This window comes from Xiphias gladius, chromosome 11 (assembly GCF_016859285.1).
Source record: "Xiphias gladius isolate SHS-SW01 ecotype Sanya breed wild chromosome 11, ASM1685928v1, whole genome shotgun sequence".
Taxonomy (NCBI): domain Eukaryota; kingdom Metazoa; phylum Chordata; class Actinopteri; order Istiophoriformes; family Xiphiidae; genus Xiphias; species Xiphias gladius.
This window is the reverse complement of record NC_053410.1, coordinates 27,388,960-27,411,917: the sequence shown is the minus strand read 5'-3', so window position 1 is coordinate 27,411,917 and position 22,958 is coordinate 27,388,960. Positions and strand designations below refer to the sequence as shown.

The 22,958-nt window shown below is 38.4% G+C and overlaps 1 protein-coding gene across 1 annotated transcript; it reads left to right on the top strand.

Annotated features, from left to right (window-relative positions):
- The first annotated feature begins 226 nt into the window (after window positions 1-226).
- On the top strand, window positions 227-19,088 carry LOC120796748 (PDZ domain-containing protein 8-like). Its single transcript, XM_040139785.1, has 3 exons — window positions 227-1,240; window positions 13,683-13,808; window positions 18,965-19,088. The coding sequence occupies exons 1-3, from the start codon at window positions 357-359 to the stop codon at window positions 19,086-19,088; spliced, it is 1,134 nt and encodes a 377-aa protein (XP_039995719.1). The 5' UTR covers window positions 227-356.
- The last annotated feature ends 3,870 nt before the right edge of the window (window positions 19,089-22,958 follow it).

Below are 22,958 nucleotides of genomic sequence, written 5' to 3'. Positions count from 1 at the left end.
GACAAAATAGGAGACAATCTGTAGCAGTGTTCGCTTGTGATCGCACACTTTTCGGCAAATAACAGATAATATATCCAATTGGGTACTACTGAAAGGCCAACTAAGGTTTTACTATAGGACTTTGGTAAATCCGACATACCCTGAACGCCTCGAAAGAAGCACTTTCTGGCTCCGTCATTACGCAAAACGACGCAACCAGTTTTATCCAATCAGGTGAAGGGTCTGAAGCTCAGGAAAGAAGCAGATGATATGGCAGCTTTGGGCTCGACCAGGTGGAACTTGCTTTGTTAATACGGCTAAATCTTTAAATATGAGAACACTGTGACTCAGAGACGGTGTCAGGGCAGTTGCTCGAAATGATTTACTTAATACTGATCTCTGCGTTCTCCGGAGCAGTCGTTACGTTGATATTACAGTTCTTGCTGATATACCGGAGGAGCTCTGAGCCCATAGGCAGGGCAGTGCAGTATGTCAAAGTAGTGCCTGATAACGCACTGAAGGATTACTTAAATACCAAACATGCCGAGCCAGGACAACAGCAGCAGGACAGCGCAGCATCTGCTGCACCTAAACAGCAAGATGCCGCCTCAACTAGGCAGCAGGACGCGGCTGTCAACAGCGGCAGCCCCAAACAACAGCCGCCACCGCCTCCACAAAGCGAGTCCATTGATGCGACCAAACCTGAAACGTGCAATTTCCTAAATGCTATATTTTTGTTCCTATTCAGAGAGCTCCGTGATACCCCAGTTGTTAGACACTGGCTCACCAAAAAGATCAAGGTGGAGTTTGAGGAGCTGCTGCAGACCAAGACAGCAGGTCGGCTCCTGGAGGGACTCAGTCTCAGGGATATTTCCCTAGGCAATTCTCTGCCGGTCTTTAAAACGGCCACACTTATGAAGCCGGTACATTTGAACGAGGACGGAGTGCCAGAAGAACTCAACTTTGAGGTGGACATCGAATACAACGGCGGCTTTCACCTCGCCATCGACGTCGAGCTCGTGTTTGGGAAGTCTGCCTACCTGTTCGTTAAGATGAGGCGTGTAGTGGGTAGGCTGAGGCTGCAGTTCACCCGCATGCCCTTCTCCCATTGGTCCTTCTCCTTCCTGGAGGACCCCCTGGTGGATTTTGAGGTGAAGTCGCAGTTTGAAGGAAGACCGCTGCCTCAGCTCACCTCCATCATAGTGAACCAGTTGAAACGGGTGATCAAAAAGAAACACACCTTACCTAACTACAAAATCAGGTAGGCTCAAAAACACAGTTTACCATATCAAACTACAGCAACCATCAGCTGAACAACAACAACAGCTGGAAAAACCGTTCACCAAACAGTAAAACCAGTTATGCCTACTAAAGCTGTGAAAACCAGACTAAGCGACTCCCCAGAATGATGTTCTCAAGTTACAAACAGACTGTTGCATATGATATCGCAAAAATAGAATTAAACAACAGAACTCAAGTTATATAGGAGTAAAGAATAATGCCTGAATGTCTCATAATTCCATACCGTATACCAAAATTGTATGCACTAAATTTGACTGTTCAATTTTTGCATCATGCCACAAAATTAATGAACCTTTTCTCGCTATCAAGAGAAGACTCAAGGCGCCAAAATGGACTGTAAAATGTCCTTATATATGAAGTAGGTAATCATTTCATGTGAATCAGTGGCTATCAAAATGGTTTACCAGACTTATAAATTGGTAACTACTTTTCTTTAATCCATACAACTGGTGGTAATAACAATAAAAATAGCATGATAATAATGAATTAATAGCATTCCCTTATAGAATGAGGGAAGTTAATCTCCCCAAAAGACATATTTAAAAGGGTTCACTGCTACAGTAGGCTGCAAGTGCTTGGACTTTTATTTTAATTTTTGTGGAAAAGAGATTTAAGAAAGGCATTTCACATTTTGCACTTTTATTCCACTGGTAGTTCATCTAGAGAGAGCAATTCAAATCGTAAGAACCATGATCTACTCAAGCACTTGAACTACTGCCGAATTTGTAGGGCTGTAGTCATCCGGTTGATTGGTTGGTCGATACGCTCTCATCCGGTCTCACCAATCGCCGGTGTTACTTTCATAAGGGAAAAGCCCTACATCAATAGCCTTCCAGGATGAATCCATTATTTTCGGTGGCAGGAGGCTCAGACTTCCTGTGAAAATGGGGGGTTTAAAACACCCCTGTTTTCACGACTTTGAACGTTCAGTAAACGCTCACTTAACGTTAGATAAGTTAGACCTAGCAGTCACCACTAGGTTGGCCAATTGAGTCCACGTGATCCTAAAAATAAGCGCTTGACTGAATCTTTTGACCTGCAGTAGTTTAATTCCACTTCACTAGTGAGTAACTTTCCAGCCCCACATCCATTCATAGAGAAAGGTTACACACTTGGATATAATACTTCAAAACCACTGTGTCTGAACCAAATGAAGCTTGATAGGGCAGATACATGCAAGCTGTAATTAAGTTCACCATGTACCTAGAAAAATGATAGAGTCACATGAGATCACACTTAACTGTCTACTCATACTTTTTTGTAGCACATTCTAAACTGGTGTGTGACTTGCAAATTTTTTCTATCCATTTGGAATGCTCTGTTCCCCTTTATTGTGGTGGATTAATTGTTTCAGCTGTATAATGGTGTGTTTTTTCTGGTGCATGCTGTTTGACTTCCGCCAAACAGCATTTAGTATAAGGACCAAAAAGTTGAATTTGATGTCAACAGACTGTGGAGACTCCATCCACTTTGTTTCAGAGTTTCTCATTCTAGGAAACATTAATCCAGATATCATGTGAGATTTTTTTCAACAGTGGCTCTCTCTTTGCCTCTCAAAGCATATTGCAACAGTTGCAGTATGCACACTGTTTCCCATTTCAGCCACCGATCCCTGTAGCGCCTTTACAGCTTTTACACATTTACAGCTGTTCTGTATTATTTCTATTTTTTAATGGTTGACCATACTATGCTGAGGAAAGGTCAGCACCTTGGAAATGTTCTCGTATCTTTCCTCTGATTTTTTTTTTTTAAATTTAGATTTTTGGACTTTTTATTTCAATTTTCTGATTTTCTAATTTTTAGTTTTCAGTAACCTTGTCACAGATTGTACCCTCCACATACAGGCATATTTAACACACAAATGATTGCCATTTAAATGTGTATGTGACTCCGTCGATGGTTTAGGTGTGACATTGAAAAAGAGTGAATACATTAAAATTGTTTTATTATTTGGTGTACTTTTAATAGGCTCTGTACCTAGCTGAAAGTAGGAATGGCAATTTAGTAAAAAGAAGTGAGAGAAACAGAGAGAAGAAAGGGAAGTAGAAAGTGCACATGAGAGAGAGAGAGAGAGAGAGAGAGAAAGCAAATCTTGAAAAACAGAAACTTGCGTTATTAGTTCCTTATTTCACTATGCCTTTCCAAATTAAAAATAGAAACAGATGGAACTAAGCAGCACTCAGGTCGTGGACATGCACATACTGGTGACAGGCACTGCTGAAATTCAAATGGCCAGAATAACATGAACTTGAGGCATCTTGTAATTGAACATGTCTGATACGGACAGTACTCACTCAAGTCACAGCAGTGTCCTTCTCACAGCAGCATGGCAACAAGACAGATGTGCATTCTGACTATTGACTTGAGTCCACTTGACTTGAATTGAGTTAGTCCTGTCAAGGCGCCCACCCTCAGTTATTGGGGGGTTAAACTGCTCATTATGTAATGTCCTATCAGTTATCACGTTGCAGTCTTTCATGCTCACATTTCTTGCTCTCTCTGATACACACTGTTTCCCCCTTTTTCTTTGTCCAAACCTTGCAGAATGCTAGTTAGAGCCTGGCTAAATTTTCCTGGCTTAAAGCATAAAGCCTCACATTTGATAAGCTGGAACCATGAACCTTTGGTGGAAAGATAATTTTAATGAATAATCAATTATCAATCAATTATCAACTGAATAGTTTTGGGTTTCGGACTGCTGGTCAGACAAAATAAGCAAATTGAAGAAATCACCTTGAGCTTGAAGAAAACTGTGATGGCTATTTTTTCACAAATTTATTTTTTTTACATTTTCTAGAGTAAATAAAATAAGTAATTGATTGATTAATTAGGAAAATAAGCGCCATTTTAGTTGCAGCCTTGTTCTGATTTATTACCATGAAGGGAACATATGATGTGACTGATCAATAACCTGCTTGGCTGAATTGGAAAGATTATGACTTGTCTTGTTATTAATTTAGTTTCAAGATGACAGTTTAAACAATCACCTCAGTCAGTAAACATGTGGCCTTTACTGTGTTTGTATTGTATTTCTTAAAAATGTATGTAAATAATTCTTCAAAAAATAAGTGAAGGGACTCTATTTCAGGCAAGGCAGCTTGCCTCCACTGTACAGTAAAATACTACAGGAAACCTTGTTATTTGACTCCTCCGACATAACCATGACTTCTGAGCAGTTATTGTCTAAAATCAAATTCTTAAAAAGCATTCAATACAACAGCATCAATCAGGAGAGGCTGAAACGATTTGCTGTTTACTTTTTGTAAAGATCAAGATCCAGGAAGTTGGGTGTAGGACTGCACAAGCCTATTAAATGCCCTTTAGAAAGGCTGATGTGATGTGATATATGCTTAAATACTTCATCAAAAGATCTTTGTTGCCTGTTGAACTGTTAAATGCAAACATTAAACACTTATTTACTGCCGCAGACTCGCTGCCTTTGAGTTGTGTGGGAGAGTACTGCAGCAAACAGAAGAAATCTAAACGTGTGTGTGTGAATGTATCACCCACAATCATGCATAGTGAGTGAGTGTGTTGAGATGATGTAATGAAGAGCAGCCTTAGAGAATGAAAGCTGGACCTTGGGATTTGCTAAATGGCACAGATGGTAGTTCTTTGGAGGGGAGGGCTGGGACCACAGCCCACTGGAGGTAATCCAGTCATTACAGCACCCATGTACAGTTTCAACTCCAGCTATGGGGGGCCTACCTGTGTTCAAAGCCAAATCTGTGATTGTTTTATTCTACCCAGTAATCATTGTGGCTCCCTGTTTTTGTTTTGTGCACATCCCAAAGTTGCATTTGCAGAAGCTTAGAGGACGTGAGAGGAGCCTTGGTAACAGCTTGTGCATGTATTAGTTTTATTAACAAACTAAGGCTGCTAATTTCATATAAAACATCAGTTAATCACCAATGTAATAAGCAGAGCAATAAATAAAAAAGTTGTATAGCTGTTCGTAGTCTTATGTGGTCATTAAGTTGAATCATGGTGGAAGCTGTTTTGGATATACTGTATAATATACCAATTTGATGAGTTAAAACAAACCCAACTTGTGGTAAATTTACTAATTTTTTATTGCACTTTCCATCATATCATTTCGTCTTCTTCAGCAGATGGAACTGTCATGGAGCTATATCTGTTGACATTCGAGCTGTATAGTTGATATTTCATCCAGACTCCTTTTTAGGACTTATTGTCAAAGTTCATTCTTGACCTTGGAAATAATAGTTTCATAGTAGTATAAAACAGTCCCATATCAAGGTCCACTTTTAAGCTTCGGTGTGATCTTTCAATGGCATGACAAAGGCCTTCATTGGTGGAAGGAGTTAGCTCAGCTGGTTCTATTGACTTGTGAGCTTGGTAGTCTAGGAAAAAAAAGGGGGACCTTGAATTTTCAAACTGCTATTTCTAAACTCAAGAATGAACTTTCATACTTACTAAAAATAATTTTGAAAATGTAGCTTAGCTGCAAGGACTAACGATATAAATATCTATTCAGATCAACCCACATTTCTCAATAGCTTAAGAAATTTACGAGGCCTGTGTTGACTTAAAAAAAAATCTCCTGTTGTTTTGGTTTTCGAGAGGTTTTGGAGGTACCTCAGTGCTAGGGGTCTGGCTTTGTTAGTGCAGTCACTAAAAAGTGATCAGTCATTGAGTTCTTAGGTCGTCTTCAGCGGTGCCCAGATTCAGGTCTACCATTCTATATTATTATTATTACTATAATATTTTCTTCTTGGAGAAATCAAAAACCTGATAATATTCTTTCATTCAAATTCTCTGCATTGTCGAGAACTAATGGTGGTCGATTGTGTTTTACATATGTTTAACCACTCTTCCTCTGTCAGGGTTGGCTTCCTTCTTCCATTTTGCTTTAACATATACATTACAAAGTAGAATGGTACTTGAAAGATTGTATACATGATAGTATTCTTTATACCCATTTCTAGTGGATGTATATATGCATCAATAAAAACATTGATAAGACTCATTTCAGTTTTCTCATTAATTTTAATACTTCTATGAAAGTGATGCCTAAACTGTAAATATCTATAGAATGCCTGTCTTTTTCGTTTTTCCTGTGTGTTTTTTGTCAGTGTCAGTAAGATATTGGAATCTTTCCAAGCCTGTATTGGTTGAGATTAAGCAATATGATGTAATGCCTTTCAAATCCATTTTTTAAACCTCAAATCCCGCTTTGCAGGTTTAAAGTCTCTTTCATATGCCACCCATCTTTACAGCTGTGCATTTCTCTCCAGTTTTACATTTTTCCATTCTTTGAACCAGATAAATGATAGGAACCATTGTCCAATAACTTAATTTAACTGAATGTATAATCTTAGAAGTTTTATCACCTAATATGGATTGAATGGGGATATCCAATTGGCTTAATTGTAGTTCTTTCCATTTTGGATTGTAATTAGAGTTGACCAATATATCGGTCAGGCTCTAATTACACAACGAGCTCTAACTACAATACAGTTACGATACAAGTATTTTATCAGCTCATATGGGCCTATCACAAATGTATTGTATTGGCGTATATGTTAGCCACTTTCTGTTAATGCAATATATAAATAGTTTATCTAAAATAACCACATGGAAAAGCCTATTTTTTTTTATTACATTACATTTTAGCTTGGCATTGTGTATCTTGTGCCAAGCATTAGCACCAACTCACGAAACCCCCGTTTCTAGACTAAGTAAATTAGGGCCATGTCTTTGCAGATGTAAATTGAAACGGCAGCTGCTATCTCATTCCATCTTCGTGATTCTTTGCCATATGGTCTGTCGTGGGCAACATCTGAGTTTGGGGTTTGTTTTGAGCACTCAACTGTACTTTTGTTTCCCTTATCTGTAGACTCTCTCCGTACTGTGTGTGATGTAGTCCCCGCAGACCAGTCCCCACAAGAGAATCAAGCACCACTACCCTCTTTTACCATGATTCTTGCGTAGGTGGTAAAAGAGGTTAGTGGTGTTTGATTCTCTTGTGGGGACTGGTCTGCGGGATAATTTGCAAAAGTATGGCTTTCTGGTACGTGTCAGACTTTTCATAGCCAAACCATGTCCATGCAACAGAAGTAGCCCCTCTTTTAGGTACGGGCTCCGTTTTTGCTGGTTGGAGTCCTTCCCCTGTTCAGAATGACCCCATTCTGTGTCACATTCACTCTCCGTGTTTGTGTTTGTTGATGCAGAAAAATTTCCTGCCTGCATCCATGCTGTGTGGAAGAACACAAAAAATGGGTGTATGTATATGTGTATCTACTTACAGTTTGGTACATAAGTATTTGGATCAATATGAAGTCCACAGATGTCCTCATTAGGCTGAAAAAACAACACAAACCTATCTGACAGATGGCAGAAACTTTAGGAGTGGCCAAATCAATAATTTGCTTCTTAAAAGGAAGGAATTCACTGGCGAGCTCAGCAACACCAAAAGGCCTGGAAGACCACAGAAGACAACTAAAGTGGACGATGGCTTAATTCTTTCCTTGGTGAAGAAAAACCCCACAACATCTAGCCAACTCAAGAACACTCTCGAGGAGGTAGGCATATCAATTCATAATTCTGCCTCTGTACACCACTACATTGGTTTGGTAATGAGGCCATAAAGATGTGAAGTCGCAGCCGTGTCACAGGGAACCTCTCGGGATTCCGGTGAGTCTCTTCCAGTGAGAGGCCAGAGTTTGAATTCAAGCCAAACTTCACATATACGTGAGGTTGGCGGGATTTGGTGCTCTTTCAACTAATGGCTAATCACTAACTTACAGAAACCCTGAGTCAGGCCTCTGGGCTTCATTTAGGCCTTCTATTTTTCATGGCACATGGCATAAGATCCCAACAATCCCCCTTTGGTCTGAAGAGTGGGTTGCTGGGCATAGTCTTTAGAGCAGCCCAAGGGTTGAACAGTCCATGTGGTTGAGGGTAACCTGAGGGTTACACAGTCCATGTATTCCAGGAAACAGAAAAGGGGTTCAAACTGTCCATCTTTTCCTGAGAGGGTGAATAATCCGTGGGTTGGAACAGTTCATACAGTTCAGAGTTCATAAAGTTCACAGAGGCTCTACCGTCTGGGTAGACATTAAGGTAGCATCTGGGCAGGGAAATTCTAACTATGTCTGGCTACATCAAACAGTCTTTCAAGTCATAGGTAAATAAGGCGTTAACCTCAGTACATCCTTTGCTGCTTTTGATCATCACGAATCATCGAAATTCATGGAAATGAGAAATGAATGAAAGAAGTGAGAAAGAGTAATGGAAAAGGGAAAGGTGGTTAGAGGTTAAAAGGGTTACTCGTGGTTGGAGTTAGCCAGCGCGATGGTCGCGGACTGGTGTGCAAAGCCTGGCGAAAGAAAAAGAAGGGAATCCAGTATGACCTGTCGTTTCTGAATGTACTTGTACTTAATGTGTGTAACAATTGCAGCGATGATCCTACAACTAAGGGGAAGCCCAAGGGCGATCACACTGATGGGGTGTCCTTGATAAGGTGACGAACTGTTAACATGACTAGAAAATGTTGCGTTAAGTCTAGCTGGTTTGAGACTGAACTTAACCAATTTGGTCCCTTCAGCCTGAAGCCGCTATTGATGGGTGCCATCAGTTTTGAGGTTGTGACCTCTGAATGTGTCCAAAATCCAAATCTCCACATCATGTCTGTTGGGGTTGAGATGATGGAGAACAGTGTGGTAAATATGTAAACCGTTGAGAACATGGTCTTGTTTGGAAGGGTCAGCTTATTGGCTGTGTCATGGCGGTCGTATGACATTACGACTGCGGTAGCAAGTATGCAGGTATGTAACAAGCCATCGATTGCCAGCTCACTCTACTCTTGTCTCTATTCCTTCATCTTTGACAGACATGCTACCTTGGCAATTTTGCTCAGAGGATTCGGCTCTCATGCCACAACGGTTAGTTGTTCACATCTCTAATAAAGGGTTTACTTGGACAAACCCAGTGGATGTAGGCTTAGGTGCGGGATGAGGTAGTGTGAGGGGTCATGGTCATGGCAGGCTAGTGTAGTTGGTGTATTAAGGTGTACATATGTGGTCGCCTTTCCAAAAACTAAAATTTAATACATACTTCAGTTGGTATATGTTCTGCCTCTGTATGATGAGTAAATTAAGGATGAATCCTATCTGTAAGTTCTCAGGATCTACGGAAATTGGAATTGCACTGCCAAGATCTATATGCCACATGTTACGTGTTAGGGTTGCACAACAGTGGTAGTAGCAGTTTTAAGGATTTGCTCAATAAAGTCTATTCTGCAATTCCAATTTCCGTAGAATAATAACATCTGAACCACTCTGTTCCTCCTTGCTTTTTCCAGTGCGCAGTTGTCGCTACAAGAATCTCTCCCAGCTTTTCCCCTGAGAGTTTGGTTGCTTAAAGGGACTATCTTGGTAAAACATTTGAACTTAAATTTTGCAGCCTGCTCAACTGGGTTGAGGTCAGGTGACTGACTTGGACACTAAAGAATATTCCATCCTTGAGATGCTCTTGGGTTGTTTTCGCAGTATGTTTTGTGTCATTATCCATTTGTACTGTGAAGCACCATCCTATCAGTTTAGCAACATTTGGATGAATCTGAGCAGATAGTATAGCCCTATACACTTTATAATTCATCCTGCTACTTCTATCAACAGTCACATCATCAATAAACACCAGTGACCCAGTTCCATTGGCAGCCATACATGCCCATGCCATAACACTACCTCCACCATGTTTGACAGATGATGTGGTATGCTTTGGATCATGAGCCGTTCCTTTCCTTCTCCATGCTCTTCTCTTCCCATCATTCTGGTACAAGTTAATCTTGGTTTCATCTGTTCAAAGAATCTTGTTCCAGAATGAGGTAGGTTCCTTTTTTTTTTTTTTTTTTTTTTTAGATTATTTCTGGCAAAGTCTAATCTGGCCTTTATGTTCTTGAGTGTTACCAGTGGTTTTTACATTTTGGTAAACCCCCTGTATTGACATCCATGAAGGCATTTCTTTATTGTAGACTTTGACAATGATATGACTAAATCCTCCAGAGGGTTCTTGACCTGGCTAGACGTTATGAAGGGTTTTTTTTTTTTCTACACCAAGGAAAAAATTCTGTTATCATCCGCTTACTTGTCTTCCGTGGTCTTCCAGGCCTTTTGGTGTTGCTGAGCTCGCATTCCTTCTTGTTAAGAATGTCATAAATTGTCTGTTTCGCCGCTCATAAAGTTTCTACCATCTGTTAGATAGGTTTGTGTTGTTTTTTCAGCCTAATGAGGACCTCTTTGATTTGCATCAACACCTCTATGGTCTGCATATTGAGAGTACCCATGAACAGCTACCAAATGCAAATGCCATGAAATTTACAAGGGAAGAGGTCATTCCTGGCTGTGAAACTGAATGTCAGTCGACTGCACAATTACTTTGGAGCCTCTGAAATGAGGGAATATGTATAAAAATGGCTGTAATTCATAAATGGTTGATGTGATATTTTTGTTGAACCCCTTGAATTAAAGCAGAAAATCTACACTTCAGTCACATCTTTATGGCCTCATTACCAAACCAATGTAGTGGTGTACAGAGGCAGAATTATGAAATGATATGCCTACCTCCTCAAGAGTGTTCTTGAGCTGGCTAGATGTTGTGAAGGGGTTTTTCTTCACCAAGGAAAGAATTCAGTCATCGTCCACTTTAGTTGTCTTCTGTTGTCTTCCAGGCCTTCTGGTGTTGCTGAGCTCGCCAGCGCAGTCCATCTTTTTAAGAATGTAGCACATTTTTGATTTGGTCACTCCTAAAGTTTCTGTCATTTGTCTTATAGGTTTGTGTTGTTGTTTTTTTTTTTTTTTCCGGCCTCATTCATTTGGATCGACACTTTTTTGTACCACATTTTGAGAGTTCCCATGAACAACTACCAAATGCAAATTCAACACTTGGAATCATTAATTATCTGCTTAATTTGTCATAAAATAACAAGGGAAAATCCACACCTGGCTTGAAACTGATCAGTCCATTTTCCAAATACTTTTGAGCCTCTAAGAATAGGGGACTGTGTATAAAAATGGCTGACTTTGTTGAAACCCTTGAATTAAAGCTAAAAGTCTACATTTGGCCTCATTTCAAATCCACTGTGGTGGTGTACAGAGGCAAACATACGAAAATTGTGTCACTGTTGAAATACTCAAGTACCTAACTGTAGTTTTACAGACCGATAGGCTGCTTCTCAGACATTTAAGTGATAAGCTTAAAATATTAATGTGATGTGCACAGCTAAATGTTCAATTGGGAGATGTTGACTGCAGTTAGCTAGCTAATAGCCCTATTTGGGATCCCATGCAGTGGCTAAAACAGTTGTGAACAGGGCTACCCAGCAAACTGCTAACATACCTCAACAGTGGTTTTTGTACAGTGAGCATAATATTACTGCATCCGGCTAGTTGAGACAGGTTAATCTTACCAGACAACAGCCAAGATTCATTTTGTAGGTTGGATAGCTCACAACATCAATTTATTGTCTTTAGCTCATAGCTCAGTCAAGTCTGACAGCCACATCTGTCTTTTCAGCTGACAGATGTTGGCCTAAACTTAGAAGACTGATAATGTTACCCTTGTTGTTAATATTAAACTGTTTTATGAGAGAAAGTAATATTTAGAGCGTTTTGGAGTCATTTTTCTTGTAAAATTAGAATATGAATATGAAACTATTTAATGCCTTTATTTTCATAATAAGATTTATTTTTAATTTTTGATTTTAATGTTAGAAAATACTGACCTTTCTTCTAGTAAAACTAGTAAAATTACAACCTTATTCTCATAATATTAGCTGAGTTTTTCTCAAAGTATTCTCAGAATGTTTTTTCACAACAGTGGCATAGTACTTGGTTGTAAAATAGCAAAATTAACCAGTCAGTTTGTCTTTAGTACATATATTCTCTAATGTATCTGTCAAACATGTACCTTAACTGACATGTTTCGGCCCTGCATGAGGTGTGGGAGTTCTGCTTGAATAACTATCCATGAATATGTCTGCAAGCTTTTAGAATAGTATAGTAACTATTTATTTAGGTAATTTATGAATGCAAATGATAACTAATTACTGTTGTGTTTAATCAGGATTATTAAATAAGCACTCGTAGGGCACCACCTACAATTGCAGGAAATTAATTAATCTTATCATATCAAATGATTTAATCAAATTAATCGGTCTAATATAAGAAGCCATGACTTCCCGATTTAATGGATCTCCTATCTCTACTTCAAAGGAACACACAGCTGGGCTTGAATAATGAATTTAATAACTACAGTCTAATAATAAAGGATAAATTTAATGACTGATAATTAAGATGCAAAGTGGGGCAAAAGAACCATGTTAATCAATAACTGACAAAATGAGAAATATGATAAATTGGGCAATGGTGGGAAAGAATATGTTAAACTATGGATGGTATGGCTTTACTGCTGTATAGGATGTCTATAAATGAAATTTAAGGATTAGAAGATGTTGCCAGTATTTCTACATCAACACAGTCATGAGCAAAGAGGAAAGATTACTTTGCCTACTATAGTAGGCGTTCTGGAGATTTTCGCGTGGAACCAAAGCATTTGGTAGTTGCAGTTGGTAACCTTTCATGGCGGACTCCAGGTGGAACCAGGCAGAACCCGTTGTCGAGTTTTCTCTGCTGATGAAAGATGTACATGCTATCAGTTGTCTCTCTGATCAGTGAATATTTTCCCTCCATTTGTGCGAAAACTGACTGTTTACAAAATCCTGACTGTCAGTGGGCACTTGCACTTGTATGTAACAGACAGTAACATCAGTTTTATCAGTAAAGTGGATGTCTTGCCTGAACAAAGTCCACTATTTAGACCAGCAGGAGCCTCAGGCCAACAACAGTAACATCACGGGTCCAAAATAGCAAAGGATAGGGGTGTGCTCTCAGACATAATACTTATACATTGCAGTGACTCTTTTTATGAAGACTCAAGGCTGCTACACTTAGAGAGCCAGTTCACCACCAAGCACCACACCCAACAGAAGTACTAACAGTTTGGCCAGCATATACTGTGTCTACTTGTTACATTCTTGACAAATAATGCAAACCACAGGCGATGCATTACACAGTGTGTGTCAGTTCATACCTTTCAAAGCTGGTGGACAGGTTATTCAAACCTGATTAACTCTTAATTTGTTGTCAACATGTGCCTACTTGTATTTAAAGTAATAGCAAAGTGTGAAGTTTAATGAAAAGTTATGTATTTCTGGCAGTACAGAGGCACTATGGCATTCCCCCCGTCTGTTGGGATACAGCTGCCCTAGTTGGATGCATTAGAATTTTACGTACGCACAGTCAGGGAATTTACGTCAGTACCACAGTGGAGGTCTTCAATTAAAATGGACTTTGGATGTTTCCTTTGTCTCTCTCCAGATACAAGCCCTTCTTCCCGTTCCAAGTGCAGTCTTCGCTGGGTTCGGCTTGTGATTTGGACCTGTCAGTCCAGGACAGCAGGCTGGTGGAAGGCCGACTCAAAGTCACCCTCATTGAATGTAGCAGGTGAAACACTTTAAATCCTTCTGTACCTCCCACACACGTAACATTCACATTCACTGAACTTGGCAGATATGTTTAAAAGATAACCATTAGTCAGGCAACAAAATTCATGTCAACTGACCTCATGATGTTGCTATAATAATGATTTTCACGTTTTTGCCCATTACTTCTGGACCAAACAAGCTAGACACAAAATTCTTTTTATCCTCAAGTCTGTGGATAATTAAATATCTTTCTGGAATCATTTGAATCATGTTCACAACTTTTAAAAGTTTTCATTGACTTCAAATTTGAGTCATCACCAGATTTTCCACGAGAAAAGTCTAGACCGAGGTACACAAAAGTTATTACATTTTATTTTGATACTTCATTCTGTTTTGGATACATTTTTTGAAATTGTGTTGTGAAGTATATGAGCTTCGCTATGCATGACATTCCGCCACTAGATGGCACTTAAACTTTAAAAAGTTTATATGTCATAAATGACGACACATTTTTTTCTGAACTTGACATGATATATGGTTATGTCCCAAAGTCTGTGCTTTTTTATGAGCGAACAGCACTCAAAACTTCAATAAATTGCTTAAAAAAATCACCAGAAGGTCATGGAGACATCACTTTCTTTTTGCAACTCATTTTGCAATATGTGAAGAAACTTTGCTTCAATACTTTCACTATGGTCAATTACAAAGTCCCTCACTTTACTTTTATCAAACTTTGCACAGTCAATTAACTCTCAAAATACCTAATTAGTAATTTCTCGAGTGCTGTCAAAATTGAGTCACAGATTGTTTAGAGTCTGGAGATGAAATGTTCTAAAAAGTTTTGAAATTTGTTTAAAATTGAGGACGTAATGACAATAGATGTTTTAGTGTGTAATGATTTTTTTAGTTGATTAGAATCATGTGACTTTTCTTTCAGCTTTTTATCTGTAAAACTGCAATTTTGTTGAATGGTTAAACTTCCAATGCATTAATTCTCGTTGGCCCCTGTTGTATTTAATTTTCAGGTACTGAGAACAAAAGACACTCAGTTCACTAGTGTGAACGTAGTCAGCACCAACAGAACATAGTCAGTATACCAATACTAGAAAGTTATCGCAATATCCTGCCGTTAAAATACCCCATTTTATTAGTAGAGGTACTTTAGTAATGAAATTGTTTTAATAAGAGCCGTATTTCCTATGAGTGTGTGTGTACAGCTCTCTGCCTCCACTCCCTGCAGGCATAGTGGGTGTGACAACCGTCTTTTTTTACTCATGCATGCTAATGCTTTCATGGTGACAAAACAAGAGGCATAGCTACAAATACAAGTGCTCTTGCCGACTGTCCACAGCATGTTGACAAAGCAGACGCAGAAGTGGAATATGGCATTATTTTGCTTACGTAGCCAACAGCCAGAGCAACCTGTGAGCACCAAAAAGCCTGTCTGTAAAAGCTGTTTTAAACCTTCACAGAACAAGGGAGCCGATACGTCCAACTTTTCGGCATTTTGCTGACAGACTTCCAGTACTGTTCAAAGAATTCAAAGAGTTAAAGTTTAGCGAATGTGATTGATTATATAATTACATCATTAATTAAGAATAATAATAATATGTAATAATTATAATAATTACATCATGCCCATGTCCTCAAATATACACCGATCAGCCACAACATTAAAGGTGCTATTTGTAAGTTTTCTCTGTCGCTGAACATGGTTTCTTGCCGAGGGCGAGTAGTGGTGATAGTCACTTACCAAGAGCTTCAGCTATTATTGCGTTTACAATACAAGACATTATAATAAGCCCTCTGAGCAGCGCTACTTCTTCAGAGCAGACCGGAAGCTACAGTGACTCTCTATTGGAAAGTGATGAGACCGGCCGGGGCTAGCTGGTTAGCATTGCAATTTCTGTATATATATCATGTATGTATGTCATAAAATGCATACATGTCAAATGATTTTCTTGGATGCCACTTGCAGCTATATTTAATTGTGATACCTCTGCCCACATACTCTTGTGTACTTTTGGTGAGGGACTGTTTTTCCTGGTTTGGGTTAGGTTTCTTTGTTCCAATTAGGGAAACGTTAATGCTACATCATTCAACTAAACTTTGAGTTTGTAAGAGACCTGTCTCAAAATGACAATGCCCCTATGAGGCAGGATTTAACAACTTTGGAGGATAAAATGATTGTCCATAATAAATTTCCAATGTAATCTTATTGCACATATGTGTGTGGCCAACACAGTGTCTTTCAGGATGATGTCACATTGTGTAACAGCAAAAGTTGAGCCAGCTTCAACTTTTTGGCCAGATAGCCCCACCTTTTTTTTTTTTCCAGAGACCTTTGTGTCTGCTCCAATTCATCTGGGTTGTTACTAATCTTCAGTCCACCTAATTTATATCAATGATGGTAAATTCATTAGAATGACCTTTCAGTTTTAATGCATTACACATAAATAGTACCGTAAGGTCAGACAAAAAAAGTCTCCCCTATGACCAGAAATTTGCTTAAACACCTCTCCAAAGCAGTTTTAACAAAAACTGAACATCATAACCTTCATGAAGGCTTGTTGTACTGACTGCATTAGTTTTAGTTAGGGAACATAATAAACTGACAGCTAAGTGTATGCATCATGATTTTATTCAATCCTGTATTTAGTCCAAACGTGCTGTCCTGCATTGATACTCTTGTTTGAAACACCGATATGTCAGGCCCCTCGATACTGGACAAAAGAAAATGGACAAGGTGTACCAACAGGTGAAAACATTTATCATAAATACCACGCCTTTTGAAGTAGCACTCTGTCCATGTTTGTATCTCCTCATTGTGAACAACTTTGCCAGTAGGACCCTCCAGTAGGACATTTCAGCTCCATCTATACATGGATTTTGGCCATTTGACTGTTGTGGCTGTTTAGGAGTACTTATTTACTTGAGCAACTCCAGTAAAGGTTTTTTTTCCCAAAATTAGTTGGTTTTTCTTCTCAAACAAAGGACAACATTTTTGTTCAGCTAATGTTCACAGGTAGATTAAGCTCAATTAAAAATTCCTTCTAAACCTTCAAATAAAAACATTACATAGTTCACACATTGTGTTTCACTACATATGCTTTCGTGCATTGTTAGTAATGCAACAGATAAAATTATTTTTTTGTTTTCTTTGTCCCTACTGAACTACCTGACTGTCATTTTAACAAAGAAACTAGTAGCAGTGTTTCCCACTGGCTGAGAATTCATCGATAGTCAGCTGCTAATCCAATTCTGCTGGTTTGGCAGACTTTGATCAATCAGCATTTCAAAATGCACATTTTACAAAGAGAAAACTAGAATATACATGCAATAACTAAGAGAATTGGCCACCCATATGCATTCTACGTGAAGGAAACACTGATTAAGAAATCTAAATAGTAATCTGAATTTTAACTGTCATCTCATCATCTCTGTGACAGTGGCAACTGCCATTACATAATGTTTTTAAACTCTATAGCATCTACAAAGCCCATTATATTAGACAGACCACACTCTGTCTCACAAGTCTCCCATTTCTGAAGCAAACACACTCCCTCTTTTTCCAAACCTGGCATTTTTAAATTTTAATTGGCCAAAGAGTTAAATCAATCAGCCCAGGGTCATCCTGATAGAGAGGTCATTGTTGCCTTGGAGACTAGTTGTGGATAGACCACAAGATGATCAGGTTAATCTGTTAATAATTCATGTCCTTCCCATTATAATCATAAAGTCTTGCTTCTTCCTCTTCCCTCTTACATCACCGTGTTCTATATAGGCAAGTTTGGAGGCGGTTTTTTCCCCTGTCCTACCAATGTGAGTGTTGAATTAGATCATATCACAAGCTTATTGTATAAGTCCATGTTAGAGGTTTACTGTGTTAAAGATATCAGGTGTTGTATGCCGTGACTGTCCAGCAGCGGGATGTATCCATTCATGTTATGTGGAATCTTAGCTTATTCAGGCAGGTACCATACCTCTGAAGATGATCATACTTGTCATGCTATTCCTGAAATATTATGTAACATTAAGTTTCTTTATACTGAGTTATACTGTGTTTCAGACCAGAGCAGTCAGGAAATATCTTCTCATCAGTGTAACAGTAGGAAACTAATCTGAAATATTGATCTCCTCAGCACAGCAGGGGGCAGCAGTAGCCAAAAAATATTTCCAGCATTAATAAACCAGTGTGTTGATGTGGAACTGCTGATAGTGGACAATAGAAAAAGAGCAAGAGGAAATCTTTTCTTTCCCTTACTTGATAGATAATTGAATATCTTTGAGTTTTGACCTTTTGTTTGGACAAAAAGAACAATTTTGGAAATGTTAGGTTCTGCGAATTTGAGATGGGAATTTTCACTCTTTCCTGAAATTGTCCAGCAAATTAACAGATAATGAAAATAATACTTAGTTGAAGTCCTTGGACCTGTTTATTATTGCTAAAAATATAAAAATTCCTTGTTTTCATCCTTCCCCAGTGTGAGGATTTGCTTCTTTTCTCTGTTTTATATCTTTGTAAACTCAAGTGTGTTCCTAATATTTTTTCAACTTTTATTCATATAAATGGGATGGACAAAATATTAGAAACTCCTCTCAATATGACCCAGTACAGTTCAACAGCACCACAAATTAGAACATCTAAAATGACCATTAAAATAAATCAACAACTCTTTCAAACAGATTCAATAAAAACCGAACATTATTATTCTCATGAAGGGAGCACTTATTGCAGGGCTGTTGTATTATACTGAATTAGGTTTATCTAGGTGTAACTAATAAACTAGTGAGTGAATGTATGTGTCATCGCAGCCCTTTTGAATTTGTGGTCCAGTGTTGGCTGTTCAGGTGACAAATATGGTCTATTGTTATTATTAATATCATAATGCAGCAGTGATGTGGAAATTAGATCTTGATGATTAGATGATTAAATAAAATATCGAACTATTTATGATATAACAAACATGTTTTGAATGGGCACTGCACTAGTTGGAAGTTATAACTCTGGGTAAGAACCTGATAGAGAATATAGGCTTTCAGGGCCTTTTTGAAAGGTACTAAAGAAACACAAGGCAATGAACGCACACAGATTTATTTATGCTTTTAAATGTCTTATAGTGTGAATCTCACAGTTCCTGTAGTTCTCATATGTCTTGTGCCATGTCCCTGTAGACTGTTCATCCTGGGCTCCTATGACAGAGAAGCCTACGTTCACTGCACCCTGGAGCTGAGCAGCCACCAGTGGAAGGAGAAGACTCGGAGCTCCATCAAACGGGTGGGTTCTCTTCTCCTTTAACTTCTGACTTTTTTTCTGTTTCCTCATAGTTTTTCTTCTCTTTCCTCTGGTTTAGAAATACACTGCATCATGCTTAAAGTTACAAGAAACTAGTTTTAGAAATGTGTGTTTTGTCCAGATACCAGATGGTAAGGGTGTTTTCTGTGTGTTTCAAATGAAATTTAAAGCTGCGTTGATTGGGCTGTTGTACCATCATGTATGTTGGGGTGCTGGCTTGGGAATTTAATGTGCCTAACATATTTCGGACATCCAGGTGAAACGTACCGCAAGGGCTACTTTATTGAAATTTTGTAGGGGCAGCTATTGAGCCATTTTGCCACACGCAATCCTGAGACCCATATCAGATATAACTTTGCACCACTGCTGAACTGTGTGCCAAGTTTCATGAATTTCCAAGTATTCCTAGTCCCTCAACATGTAGGTGAACATGTAGGTGAAACATATCGCAAGGGCTACTTCACTGAAAATATGTAGGGGGCGTTATCTATGGTGTTGAAGCAGTCTCAATACTATTCACAAACAAATATCAAGTTAAGTAACTTGATATTTGTTTGTGAATATCAAGTTAAGTAACTTGTAAAACACAATGCTCAAATATATGCAGTGTTTTTTTATCTGTAGATCTGTATTTTTATCTGTGCCTCTAATTTACAACTTATATATATCATCGTATGTACACCAATTTAGCATTTTTCATTGGAATTATATTTGTGCGGATTCTTTTGAGACTGTTCTACCGTGCTGTTTCACACAAAATCCACAAAGGCAGGGAGCACGTGACTTGTAACATGTCATGTGACTTGTGTCTCGTTATACACAATACGCAAATAAATGCAGAGGGATTGCTCTCAGTAAGTCTCTATCTGTATGTGTGCCTGAGTAACAGTCAAAAGAGACAAAATGACTCATGTTTTTCAATACTTACTTTGCTACGAGTAACAATCTACACAAATCAATATCATTCTCATTCCACATCACATCCTCTTTAAAGTCCAGATATAATTTGAATTTGAATAAAATAGAATATATTCATATTAATATTTATATTTTCTATATTTATTATATGTATTTTATGTATAATTCTGTTGTTGTATTGGACAGTTTATGTCATATAATGATCTACATTTTTAGAAATGTTTCATTTTCAATATCTTCATCATATACTCTTCCAGTTTTGTGCCTAAGAATTCCTCTGTACTCACCTGTATTCTAATTTAATGGCATCCTTATCCTTCTCATAATCACAGTCATAGATTGTCAGTGATGTCATTAAAGAATAGCCTGCTTAGTGTGTTGTCTTCCATAATATTTGTAAATATATTATCTATAAGAAAGGGGCATAGTGTGATGTTATTCTGCTTGGTCTACTGATTATTGGTTATACACTCATACTATACATTGCATCAATGAACTCAGTCATTTTGTGCTTATTAGGATTTAACAGGTCTATGTTGAAATGTCCACAAATGCTGTATATGCTGTCTCCCACTGGGAAAGCGTCGCACCCATGAAACTTACTCCACTTGTCAGCATCAGTCCTGTAACTATACTCACAAAATTATTTAGCAAGCCAATCCTTTTTGATGTTTACTCAATTTATAAATGATTAAAGGTCTTGTGGTCCCATCTGTGAGTTTGGTTGTTGTTTTAAGGCGACTATCTTCAACTGTGCGTTTCCGCGACGGGGCTGCTTTTCATGGCAGGGGTGTTTTATTATGGCACAAGCAGTTCCTATTACAAAGGCGGAGCTGAGATGTTGTCTACTCGTCGTGTTTGCTAGCTTATGGGTCTGAGTGACTTTTCATAGTAAGGTGTGAGTAAAAAACATCTTCATGATAAGAAATACATGATTAAAAAAGTAATGAGATGATGTACTCCTCCGTGGTAGCAGCTAGCTAGCTAACCATGCTGCGGGTGCCCCCGCGACAGTGCTTGAGTTGGTCGTCTTCTTCTGTTTAGTTTTAACAGTGGGTGGCATTCATAAACGTTGCATTACTGCCATCTACTGGAAAGTGCTTGGGTCCTCCTGCATTTGTGAATTTTGTGTGACACGAAATGGTGTGGTAGAACAGTCTCAAAAGGATACACAGGAATAAGTTAATATTCACAAATACATTTCAAAAGTTGACGTACAAATGATATATGAGTTTTAAATTAAAGGTAAAAATCACTCTGTATTTATTTGTGCATTTTGTCTTAAGACACACAAAATCACGTGACATTTTATGAGTCACATGCTGCCTGTGTTTGTGGATTTTGTGTAAATCAGTCTCAAAAGTATCCAGTAGTATTGAAAGTGTTTTAACACTAGCTATTGAGCAGTTTTGCCCAACCCATGCGCATGACCCATAAAACATGTAAATTTCCACCACTTTTGATGCTTATGCAGTTTCCTGAATTTTTAGGCATCTTTAGGCCCTCAAAAATGTGATTCATTTTTGTTAAGATTAAGAATAATTAACAATGCTGGCATAGGATGTTACGTGAGCCTAACAAATTCCCCCAACAACAACAACTTACTGTTTCATGGCGAGATATCGTAATTCGCCATGCCGCCAGGGCAAAGCCATTCGATGATAACTCAAAAGATTTGCAATTTAGCATAGCAAAGGTTGATATATGGGAAGATTTTCGTCAGTTTTGAATGCCTTTAGCAGCTCAACAATGTGATTGATTTTTGTGGAGAATAATTAACTTAGCAGTATCAAGAGTGTCGTCGCACTGGCTGGTGGAGACATAATTAAGACTGTGGGCAAAATACAGATGACCCTGAGGCCAAATTCTTGTGGCCTAGGTTGTTATAACAAAATGAATTGTGGTGGCACAGAGTAACAGTAACAGAGGAATCCCACGGCCATAACCCAAACTGAAAATACTACAAAGCAGCCTCACCCAATCACTGCCTTAGCAACAACTGAGGCCCCCCGGACCTCAGTAGCTTTTATCACAGGCTACACTTCTTTTGGTTGATTTTGTGAATGAAAGTCAGTGAGTACCTGATTTCCATGGCAACCAGCATACCACAGTCCCCTTACTAAACTTCCTGTCAGTGCCGCAGTTTAGACTATTTCCCAAAATCAGTGTTAGTTTGTTGATTTTTTTCAGTCAGTTATTGCAGAGGCTAGTAAGCTGCTTGTTTAGTTATTCAACATATTCACAATAATATTGTTTTATTATAATGAGAAACTAATCTGATGTCTCAGGCATTGTAGTGATAACATCTCAAGACCCCTGGTTCTTGTTAATATCATAATTTCAATCTGTATGATCATAGAGACCATACAATTTAATTTTAAAAGGGCCTTGAACACAAAAACACAATTACTGTCACATCACGCATTAAATAATCTAATAATACGTCAACCCTGGTTATACTGTGATTAGTGTGAAATTATTATTGAAATCTCCTAAACATTTTTAATCCAATTCAATATACGTTGAATTTAATATTTATTGCAATTCACTGCGATATATTGTGCCTGTATTTGGCTTTATTATTTTGAAACATCTGAGGGAGAGAAATTTAAGACAGAGAATGAAAAGAAGATGCAAAAACAGAAGATGATGACACAGACAGCAGAGGAACTTATTAAATATGTATTTAACATTAGATGGAAGCTGCTGCTCTAGACTGCCGGAAATTGGAAAAAACCACCCACAGCGGCTGCTGGAACTCAGTTAAAAATTTGCCCCGGCACTGCACCCAACAGGAAATCAGGTTGAAATTTTGTTCGAACAATGATGGAGTAACAATATATTTGAAAAATGAGACTGGCTTAGGTGTCACATGCACACCACAATTTATTGACTGATAAGGCCTGTGTTTTACTCACTTTGTGTATTTGAGTCAGAGAGATGGAGACATGCCAA